Raw genomic sequence first — 11774 nt, 5'->3', positions numbered from 1 at the left:
CATAGAAAATTTAGACAGCTAACAGCAACATCAATAAAAAATAATTTGAATTGTATCACATTTTATTTTATTTTATTACTATTGATTGTTTTAATTAAAATTTCAAATCATAGGTCATAACTTTTAACTGATGGTCTTATATTTAAAAGTAAATAAATACAAAGTTGTCGAAAATATACCAATTTGGCCATATGTGTCTGTCAATAGATTTTCACTTGTAAACATTTCATATGAAGTTGATTGCTTTTATGCTTACTTTAACGTGGGATTTGCTGTTTATGTAAAATCCACCTGTAACACGAGCCATTATAATAAGACACAAACCAAACAAGTTTTGTATTTGTTCTATAGTTTTTATTTATTGGTAGATGGACTTCTTGCAGGATGTTTGACTTTTTATGCATTGGGGCCACATTTTATGGGTTTGGAATTTGTAAAATCAGGTGACAAGTTTTGGGGGTTATAAAACAATCCACTACTATGATAATTTGTATTTTTTTATAAGTATTACTGAGAGCTCTTCTACACAAGATGTGTTTAGTTTTCAGGGTTCAGCACCAGTTTAATAAGGATAGATGTTGTGGTTTCCAGCGCCATCTAGTGGAATAATGTGAACACTGCAAGAACTAATTCACTGCGAGCTCATGTTTCAAAACCTCAAGCGTTACAAGTCAAGCACACGCACACTTACACAAAAAAAAAATCCAAAGACCTTAATGGAACCATTTTATTTTCTCAAGGACATTTACGAAGCCAGAAGGAAATCTGATTTTGTTATTACTGTACACAATGTCAAAACAATGACTTTTATTCATCGATCACCATCACGCCAACATAACGCACACACAAGTATCATCTACAGTCACTGAAAGCCTGGGGTTGGGTACAGTCTAGTTTACCAAAGGCATCTCAGAGTTACATCTGGATTAGGCCAGGTTTACACTTACAGAAGACACCTTCCCCGTGGTAGATTCAATGTTTCCTTCAAGAAGAGGTGTGGCGGAAAAACTACAAGAAAAGATATGAGATGATTCACAATTCGCCGTGGTCTGTCATCTCTGTGGAATGGTGCATCAGGAACATAAAGCGTGACCGAATGCGTTTGCGTTACATGTCAACATCAAACATCTGACTAAATGTTGCAGTGTTACAGCGTTTCCCACTCTGCACCCACCTTCACTTTTATCATATTATTAATCTATATGTTGTATAGATTATAAAGCTCAAATGATTTTGTTGGGGTGCAACGGGAGTCGAGCACTGTTGGCTTTTCCATTTCTACCCTTAAAGGATTTAATTTTACAGACATGAAGGAAACTTTAAGGAATGTTGAAACTAATTTGAAAACAAAGACATATTGACATTTTAACGACATAGTGAAACGTTAACATTCAAAACAAGACAACTGGATAAAAATAAAGTAGAATTTGATTTCTGCAGAAAAAAAAAAAAAAAGGTTATTCAAAAAAATCTGTATGCGTGGAGTTGATTATGTAATCTTGGGAAGAGCAGCTGAGACCTCTCGTTCAATGAAGCCGATGCCACAGAAACAATGAGTTACTACGGAGTAGAATGTAATGCTCAAAGGTGATTGAGGATTTTAGGTTTCCTAAAAGCCAGCTTCATGGAGAGGTCCTCTTTGTTTTTTTGTAAACCTGATAACAAATTCTATGCACAACTGGTCTCTTGAAAGTTTTCTTCTGGCTTCCCGATAGCCAACACTGTACAATCATAGCTTGTTTGGTTTATCCTCACAAGAACTACAGGAAGGGATCGGAGCTCTGGCTGGGAGATCTGTTGGGGAGGCTCAAATTTAGACATCATAGTGAGACTTTTAAAGAACTCTGGGAATGAATGACAGGATGACACATTTAGAGCAGATCCACTGCTGTGATCGGACGCCATTTGGCCTCCCAAAAAGCCAATTGCCCTGTGACCTCGTCACTCCATTTCAAAGCTTCAGAAGTTATCCATCACTATAACGATAGGAGGCCTGATAAATACTGTATTTGGGCCACTGCGCGGATTAAGGGCCACTTTCTTATTAGCAAAGAACAGATACTTAAAAAACAAACCAAAAAATAAAACTGACAGACCAGGCTACAGACACAATGGTAAACACCCTCATGCTTTACAGAAAAATAAAGATCACATGTCCAGCATACACACACACGCACACACAAATATATTCAAATACTCTGGAGTCACTTTTAACTACGATTCAACAAGAGCGGCTGGGAAAAAAAAAAAAGAAGTTGTGAGGAAAATATGACAATCTCATCTTAAATCTATCAAGACTATCTACTGGCTGGGGTTTGCAAACAAGTCATCACCTTAAACCTGTCACAACATCTGCATTTCTGCTTATAATGCTCAACAAGATAAACTGTTGAAGGACCCACTCATTTATATCGGCTGATGAACAAAGACGGTCTGAAGAAAAACACAATTCTTCATATTCCTTTCTGGTTGTCTCAGTCAAAATTCATGTTTCCCTCACGACAGTAGCACGTATCACTCTTGTATGAATGGTGGTTAAAAATAATACCAGGCAAATAGACATTTAAATAATTTACGATGTATTTACACAATAATCCATCTTATTTTTCCAGCAGTGTTGTTATCCTCTCAGCGTGTGAATGCATCGTCTAGTCACCCATCTTTACTTTCGACGTCTGAGGGAGGGAAAAGAGAAAACAAGTTAATTAAGAGCTTTGTGTTAATGCGACATCCATCTGTTTGGGCCTTTGTGGAAAGAGTAACTATCGTTGTGTGACATTTCTCAGAAGTCCGTAACAATAGTCATTTGTTGTCAACTACTGTGGCGGAGAACAGCCACAGAAAGCTGCCTTCTTGTGTGTGTGTGTGTGTGAACGCATAAAAAAAAGAAAAAGAGTAATTCGTCTCACTCACCTGCAGAATGGCAACAATGACTCCAAACAGGCCAATTGCACTGCCAAAGATTTCCACAATGAGGATCTTCACAAAGAGGCTGGCGTTCTGGGCGTCCGCCAAAGCCGCTCCGCTGCCAACGATGCCGACGCAGATGCCACAGAAAAGGTTGGAAAAGCCCACAGTCAGGCCGGCTCCAAACATGGAGTAACCTAAAGGGGAGAGGAAAAACAAAACGGACTCAGAGATAATGTTGAAGAATTCAGAGTCAAATTATATATACACACACACACAAAGATTATGAAACCCAATACAAAAGGCCATCTTAAAATAGAATGAGAATAGTTCAAGTGAATTATATTTAATAGATCAAATTTAACTCTTTTTTTTTTTTTTTTAAATGTATGTGCCCCATTATTAATACAAATACTGCAAATATCAAGATCTTTGTTACCACTGGCAACCAGAGGTAATTAATGAAGCTTACACCACAAAAACTTCCAACATAATTCTGAGAATTTAAGCATAAGGATTATTGTCTATACTAAGTTCATAGTGTAAAACTGTAAACAAATCTATCGTCTGAAGTGTGACGTTTCTTCTTTCTCTTGAATTCAGCAGCTCCCTGTAGGTTTCCTTACCAGCTTGGTAGTTTCGTGCCCCGATAGTATCAGGGGTCGTTCCAGTGAAGCTCTATAAGATGAAACATAAGAACATAAGATGATGATCCAGCCTTTAGATTATCTAGTGTCTCAATCCAATTTCACTTCTTTCTGCATAATACTCTTTCTGCTTTTCCCGTCGTAAAGATCGGTTCGGGAGTAAAGTAAAGATTGGTTTACTTTAACTTTTTTGATTTGTATATATTTTTTTTGTATTCTGCTGCTGTAATACAACAAATTCCATCGTGGGATCAATAAAGTATATGTCTATATCTATCTTATGTGGTTACAGTTCGCTGTGAGGTGCTCCTTGCATCACCTATGAATGGCCATAATGGGAAACGACGTTCTCTTAAAAGCTGACCAAACAGAAACAATGCTTTTTTTTTTTTAACTCACCTCAGCCATGTTGCTGATGACAATAGCCATGATGATCCCATAAATGGCAACGGCTTCACAGAAGATAATGCTAAAGAGGAGGCGTAAAAAGAGAAACACATGTCAACGTGTGTTTTTGCACCCAACCTGATTTTTTGTTTGGTAAATTAACCACATTTCATCCCTGGTGATTCATAAAGGCTTTTCTTGATCTAACTTTCCCCTGAATTACGAATGCACTGTGCGAATGTATTAAGTACAAAACTAAAATCAAGCCAATGTATGTATAAATACGCAACAGTTCAATAGCTCTGCAATGCAACAAAGAGTAAAGCCTTCTGCGTCGTGCAAAATAATAATTAACAAACTAACACTCTTAATTAACTCTGCAAATAGCTCAATGGTGTAGAACTATAGCTTGAAAATTCACATTGTCACAAAAAAAAAACACAAAATCACATTTCTGCTTAGACAAGTGTTATGAAACTATACAACATAAATCTCTTATCAGCTCTGTAAAGGACCCACAGACAGCTGACAGCTGTTTCGTAACATTTACTTTCAGTTTACAGCAACCGCAAAACAAATATAAAAGACCAGGCTTGGCTAGTCGCTCAGTCAGTGCTTTCACTAATGAGACAAGTCAAGATGTCTGCTGTGAAAAGGTCTGGAGGTTATAACACATTTGTCTATACAGTGTTGAGACCAAATGAGTTTAGTGTACCTGACTAAATTTTTGGTCTTGATACGCGGAGCCTTGACACCACCCCCGATGATGCTTGAGCCAGTGATGTAGATCCCCCTGTAAAACAAACAGACAAGGAATAATCAGCAAGACATTTTTAAACATAGCAGAAAGGCAACAAGGATCAAGTAAAGGCATAACCAAACAGCAGCTGGTCATGATCCTAATCGTCGTTATTAATCTGGCCCTAAATTGAGTTAGCAAACACAGGCAATAAAAGATTAAAGTTGTGTTTATTAACACAATACGTTAATAAAAAACGGGGATGAAATACGGTTTCTCCAAATCCCCCTGTGCTACAGACCATAAACTGACAATAACTGCAACTACATCCACACAGAACATATTACAGCACAAAATTAAAAGATTATCTAAACAGAAGATATACAGAATCTACAAGTGGAACTTTTCACTATACATTATTTATATAAATGTACACCGTTATTGCTATTTACAGCTGTACAGGTACGAAAGCTGCCTATGCAATGAATAAATACTGCTATAGATCGATATAACTGAGTATTTGGATCAGGGAGAGTGTTCAGAGTTCTGGTGAACTGAAGGGAGAAGACTTCAATTAACTGTAAAATATATAATTTGCATATTAGTAATATGACACGGTGATCAAAACTCATGTAAATGCATCCATGACACGACAATAACTCGAAAAACCAGGTAATAAAGAAACTATCTGATCACAGTTGCAGCATATTTTCAATCATTCAATCATTTTTAAAGGGCCAAAAAAATATTAGAGATAAAGATATAAATGAGAGGAATATTACAAGATCGAATGATAGTCTTCTGCAGAAAAGACAGATCTTTCATTCAGTTTGGAAATCAATCCGGCCACATGTAGATCGATTTAGCTTAAATAGGGACACAATATGTTCAGGGCCTGATGAACCGAGCCCACATGTGTTGAACAGCCAACAGCGCAGTGATCCATGTGTGGCTCTGGCTGTCATTTATCAGCAGCTGTTTAGCTGATTCTGCATCAAAGGAAGCCTGTTAGGGAGCGCTCTCTGACTGGCTGTGGATAAATGATTTCATTTAGTGCAGCTTCTCTGTACTTTCTCATCCCTGCACTTTTTCTTTCACACACAAATTGAAGCTTTCCGCACAGGATGAGCTTCCCAGTTTGAATTCTGACATGATGTGTTTAAATATGGCTGTTGTTTGAGATAAATGTGCCTGGCGTATATGAAACTAAGCAGTTTACAGGCCCTCAGCTGTTGGTTTTATGGAAGTACAGCTTCTAAAAGATTAAGTGAGGTGCTGTGAAGAAAAAAAAAAAAGTAGGAATAAAAAATGTTTTTGTATAAAGTAGCATACTGGCATCCCAGCTTACAATTCACCACTTTATGACAAAGCCTAAAACCATTTAAAGCACACTTACAAGTGTTCCTGTATTACTAATAGTAGGATTTTCCAGTTCCACTTTTACACAACATGTTCTTCTTTTTTTTAGGTATTTCAAGAAGAGATTCCTACAACATTTAGGCCTCCAACTACTGTCTATACTTCAGCCAATGTATTGTTAAAATGCCATTTTACTTGAGACCTTTTAGACCATCAATTAGACAAAAGGTTTGCAACATTATTCTTGTATATTTCTACTAATAAAAACCTCAGAGCTGACAGTATGTGCACGTTAAGTACTCACCAGGCAGCTCCCACCACAGACAGGGAGATGGCCAAGCCGATGCCCAGATTGGCCCACATGAAAGGAGAAGTCTCCGTCAGGAACCTGTGAGTAAAGAAGTACAGAGCACATGAAAGGATCAAAATATCCATCTGTGTTAGACACAAACTCTTGAGCAACAGTCACAACTGTGAGAGACTCAAGCTGTAGAAAGCTAGACTCTAGATAACATATGTCATATTTGTTTGCCTAAATGACAGAAGTTTCAGTGAAACATGTTGATTTCAAGCCTTGTACATCCCTTTAAGGTTTGCTCGTTAAAAAAAAAAAAAAAGATGATTCAACTGGGTTTGTGGTTTGTAGTACAACTGAATTGTATTGTACCGACACGTTTCTACTATTTTTCACAACACCATTTCAGTCAGTGGGCTAGACTAAATAACAGAAACACTTCCTAAAAAACCACATCCTAAAAAATTACACTTTTGAATCACCACTTTTCATACGTTGTTTCAACATTAAGACATTAAAGAGGAATTCGGTTCCAGGCTGCTACGTGAGAATACATCTGTTTTCATTACCGTATTTAATGAACCGACCAGTGAGAGTATGTTGTAAGGCAGCCTATCAATATTCTTACAATTGTGCAATCTGGGGAAAGATGGTGCAGTTTTGTCATTTTGCCCGTGAGATGCTATAACTTCAACTTTTAAAGAAAAGAAAAAACTTTTCTGGCTGAGAGGCTGAAAGCATTCAACTAAACTGTAGGAGCGACCGTCAAATCAGGCAGAAATATCACTATTACTACTACAATATTCAGCTTGATTATTGAGCTGTAAATCCGTGCAGCAACAACTTACCATGCCACATCAAAGCGGAATCCAAGGTCAAAGATAGTGTAACAGATACCTGTGGAAACAAATGGGATAATGTTGATGGGATTGTGGAAAAGCTTGCAGGATGTGTGTTTACATCAAAAGCTTGCTGTGTGAAGACAGCAGAACTGTTTAATCATGTATGTTTTTTTTTTACATTAGTAAACCAGTTCCCTGCTCCACGCGTGAAACAGTCACACACACACACACACACATGTGCTAAATTCATGGAAAGAAGTTGCAGTTGCCTTGTGATAGTTCACCCTCACGTGAAAACTGCGGCAGTTCCTGTTTGGAGCCGTTTACAATCAGTCAGCTGTGCACTTAGCTAACCGGCTAACGTTAGGCTAGCGCAATAAAAGGACTCAAACGACTGGTAGAAAAAGCAACACAGCATTTCACAACCACTACCACCACGTTAAAATTGAAACGAGTCCACACAAATCGGAATTATTGCTGTGAAATCCTTTAAACGTCTGACATTTACTGGTGCAAGGGGTTAGCTACAGGCTACTTGACGTTAGCTTAACAGTAAGCTAATGCTAGTCAGCTGGCAACTTAAATGTAAGACAGGGCCCTTATTATTAAATATTATTAAAACGTGCATTTCGATTATACCCTACATTATAGTTTTGAATGTATACTATGCAATTATTTCCAAATTTTCAATTAGCAATTCTAGCTAGCAAACAAACAAACCAGCCGCAACCGCTCTAGTCCCAAGATTTAGCCAGGTCCCCACTCATAGCTGTAAAATGCGATAAAACGCGGTATGCTATATAAAAATGACCGTTGGCATCATGATTATTGTGTGATACGTGTAGGAAATACACGATTTCATTCATTAATTCCGTCATTCCGAGCAAATTTAAGTCAAAAGAGAGTCTTACCGACGATTAGTATGGTAGTCCAGAAGGCCAAAGTGACCCCCGTGTAAAGAATGGCGTGTCCGTTCATCATCCACTCTAGCAGCATCTACCCGGCGCTGTAACCTGCTGGGATCAGCGAGATACCCTTGGTTAAAATTTAAAATCTGATGCCAGGGGGGGAAAAAGCAATGGTTAGGAGTATAATGCCGTTTTAAGAAGCGCTACCAGTCGACGGAGGAGGAAGAGCATCAAAAGGAGAAGCAGGGAGATGTCAGCTGATCCTTGCTTGACAAGCATGTGACCGAGGACTGGAGGGCTGCGTTCCATTAAGTTATTTCACATCACCTCGATGTTTCCATACAATAAACCACAATGTGTGAACTAAAGCGTTTATTTTATCGTCTAATACAGTAACTCACATCAAAGTAGGGTTATAGTTACATTATACACATGATAATATATATATATGAGTCACCTACATAGTGCAGCTTAATGAATGCGTCCTAAAAGGCTGCATTCCAATCCAAAGAGACACCTGCAGGGTATGTAATGGCCGCTAGATGTCACTGTTGTAACACCTAAGAGATTTTTATATCCGTATGCAAAAACTGTCACACAAATGATCACTCTTTTAAAAAAAAACAAATGTGTTAATTGAGTTTAAAAGCATTATATAACAAAAAATGTAATACAAAATTAAAATAATTACAAGAATAATGTATAAAAATAGGTACAGATAAAAAGTCTTTCCTTTAAATATTACTGAAAAAACAGTATTATGCCATTTAACAAAAACAAACCAAACTAGAAAAAGAAGCCAGGGGTGCTTTACAAGGTATTCTTTCATTATCTAAAATATCTATCATCTAAAATCTTCATCACTGTTTTTAATCATTGTAATTGTACAATACGTGCAGGTTATAATTATTTTCCCCAAGACTAGTCTTGATATTTTGAACATTATGTTTGGAAAGATTTCTCGAGATATATTTGTTGGTTCACTTCTGTTCATCTTTTTATTACCTTATACAACTTGTAGTTTGCTTGTTTAGCTGAAATATACATACATACATATACAATACATCCAGATTGTTCAGCAATCTACCAACCTCAAAACCTCAAACATGATCCCACCGGTGTATCTTAGCTTAACAAGACTAAATAATTATGCTTTTACCACAAATTCTGCATGAGAACAGTTGCTGTTTGGTCTGAAAAGAACCAGCATCTAATAAAAGATTCAGTGACCTTGCAGCATCCAGCACATTTTGAGTCTTCGGGATATTTCTGACTCCGATACTTTAATTTTTCATCCTCTGTTAAATAGGCTTTATCTAATCCCAAAACATTATAGTAATGCAATACTGAATCACTTACCTTTATGGGTTTTTGTTTGGGATGAGGTTATAATTATCCACCAGGAGGAGACATTTGCATGTGAGTTATTCTTCAGTGAAGCTTCATTAAGCAGCAACTGAATGAGTTCAGATTTAGCCTGTGGCTAAAACATGTGCAGTGAAGATGTTTCCTGATAACAAAATAACATTTTTCTGTTTGTAATATTGAAAATCATGTCGAGATAGAACATCAAGTCTTTCAGGGAACATAAAAGCTTAACAACAGCATAAAACAGACCGTGCAATGAGACTGCCAACCGCAAACAATCCAGCGAACCCATTCTTCCTCTTCACTAATTTCAAGACAGGCCTGACGTTGCTTCATACCTCTAAGGGTACTGTCCCTCTCCTCATTTCATAATTATAGGCAATCTGCGGCAGATTTCACCCGTGAGACCACATCAGTCAGTCATCTGTAAAGGTTATTAGTTCTGTCTTTTGTTCCATCAGATTTGAAATGATTTAATGAGGACTACACACTCTGAAGTCAGCTTCACCAGCCAAGTGATAGATGCTGTTATTCTCCATCCATAGACCACATGGCCATCCGTCGCGCAACCTGTAGTAACCACTAACTCTCTCTGTTGCAGGAGCCTCATTGCATTGATACGTCCACGTGCACTGGTCTCAGTTTTATGCAGGAATCCAAGGTCACCATCACTGACCAGAGGCAGAACAGTAAAATCAATTCTATCAGTTTCCTCCTTATAACTTGTTAAAGGTACATTTTGCTCATTTTTTGTATTTTTAGCATAAAGCACACACATTCATTCAACAATCTAGAAACAACTGTAACAGCAAATGCAGCACATGTACTCTCTGAGCTGAGAACCTCATTCAAAGGAAACAACCTGTCCTAGTCTAATCTGAGGCCTGTTCTATCTGTCGACTGAGGTATTGTTTGGTTTAATGCAGGCACTAGTCTTCTGTACTTTTATTGTAAAAGTGAAGGGAAGAAAGGAACATTGACTCCTGTTGTGTCACATAGCCATTGTACGGTCTTGGTTACATAAAAACCAAGGACTGCAGCAGTCTTTGCACCTCAAAAATGTAAATTCCTTGTAGAATCAAAAAAATAAAAGAAAAAAATAAGAATGCATGAGGAATCTTTATAGAATAAGAACAGGAAGAATAAGAAGTTTTTTTCTCATGTGAAAAGGAAATTTTTACAGTATGACTAAACCATACAGTGTTGTACTATAACCTCTGTAAATGTCATTCTATTTTGTGCAGATTGCACAGACACTCCTACCATTGCATCAGCTCTTACTTTCTACTATATACTGTAAGCACGCTCTGCAGGCATTGAACTAATTCCTTGTTTGTGAAAGTCTGGTGAGTTATTAGCAGCTAACGCCACAGAGAAAGAGCGTTTTCTGTTTAAAAGGAGAAACTGCAGCTACTCGGCGGCTTTTGCCAACAATTCAGGTGTAAATACTACCAAAATGATTTTCTAAAGTTTTCAGATGCTCAATTTGCAATATTCAGAGAGCACCTACTTTGTTTCTGTGTAAGACGCTTTTGTTGCTTTAGTTGTTAATATAATCTATCATCCTGAAAAATTCTTGCATGGACCTCCTCCTAACTACCAGCCTGAAAAGACTTTTTTTATTTTTAGTTAATAAACCCTCAACCTTCACTTCTTGTCATTCCAAGTATTTATTGATTTGAATACTTAATTTTGATGCTGGTTAAGAAATATTTCTAAGATGGCAAGATTACTGCGCCCACCTCTTGATTTGTGTTTCTCAGCCTTATCCTCTTAAAGATTTACAATTATTAACAGTTGTTGAAATTGTGAATTTAGTTAATTCTGTTTATTTGCTACTATTGAAATGTGTTGTGTGTAACCTGAGGTTGTGTTGCTCTCATCCAGCAGAACTCTCTGCTCAGATCTTGGCTGCCAGTCTTTTCTGTGCAGTCAGGAGTCCTTGGTGGTGGAAGAGAAGATCTAGTCGCTCGAAGGCCTCCTCTTTATGTTCGCCTACGCTCAGTGCATTTTATGTTGCGCTCTACTCATAAACTCAGGCCAAACAACAGCAGGATCATCCATGCCCTTCAGCACTACGCCACTGTAGACCATAATTCTGGCATGTCTGCTGCTAACTACGTGCATGCCGTGACTAACTATGAAAGGAACTCAAAAGCTGTAAGGACCAGCAGAGACAAATGTCCTTTACCAAATCTCATTGCAATACTGAAGATAATACCCTTATGACTCACCATTCAATCATCTAAACTGTCTTCCCATTTAAAATGACCCCAGAGGTTAACTCTCAGTGACTCATGATGGGAGTGAAGAAAGAAGTAA

At 37.6% G+C, this 11774-nt stretch overlaps 1 protein-coding gene across 3 annotated transcripts; it reads right to left on the bottom strand.

Annotated features, from left to right (window-relative positions):
• Window positions 1–696: 696 nt before the first annotated feature.
• atp6v0b (ATPase H+ transporting V0 subunit b) lies at window positions 697–8352 on the bottom strand. Of its 3 annotated transcripts, none has more exons than XM_084547094.1 (9): window positions 8292–8352; window positions 8088–8189; window positions 7183–7231; window positions 6344–6427; window positions 4657–4734; window positions 3954–4023; window positions 3534–3585; window positions 2914–3104; window positions 697–2675 (listed from the first exon to the last, which is right to left on the bottom strand). In XM_084547094.1, the coding sequence occupies exons 2-9, from the start codon at window positions 8170–8172 to the stop codon at window positions 2649–2651; spliced, it is 636 nt and encodes a 211-aa protein (XP_084403220.1). In that variant the 5' UTR covers window positions 8173–8189; window positions 8292–8352; the 3' UTR covers window positions 697–2648. The 3 variants fall into 3 exon arrangements, with proteins under 3 accessions (XP_084403220.1, XP_084403219.1, XP_084403218.1); XM_084547093.1 differs by having other exon boundaries at window positions 8088–8192; window positions 8292–8346; XM_084547092.1 differs by having other exon boundaries at window positions 8088–8335.
• Window positions 8353–11774: the final 3422 nt, after the last annotated feature.

The sequence above is a fragment of the Chelon labrosus genome, assembly GCF_963514085.1.
Source record: "Chelon labrosus genome assembly, chromosome: 6".
In the NCBI taxonomy this organism is placed as follows: domain Eukaryota; kingdom Metazoa; phylum Chordata; class Actinopteri; order Mugiliformes; family Mugilidae; genus Chelon; species Chelon labrosus.
Note: the sequence above shows the minus strand (reverse complement) of the source record. Positions and strands in the feature narration are given on the sequence as shown.

Coding starts and splice junctions, on each gene's coding strand:
- atp6v0b (XM_084547094.1), bottom strand. CDS start 8,172: ATGCTGCTAGAGTGGATGATGAACGGACACGCCATTCTTTACACGGGG. Junction 3,105..3,533: donor GGCACGAAACTACCAAGCTG/GTAAGGAAACCT, acceptor TCTCCCCTTTAG/GTTACTCCATGTTTGGAGCC. Junction 2,676..2,913: donor TCATTGTTGCCATTCTGCAG/GTGAGTGAGACG, acceptor TCCCTCCCTCAG/ACGTCGAAAGTAAAGATGGG.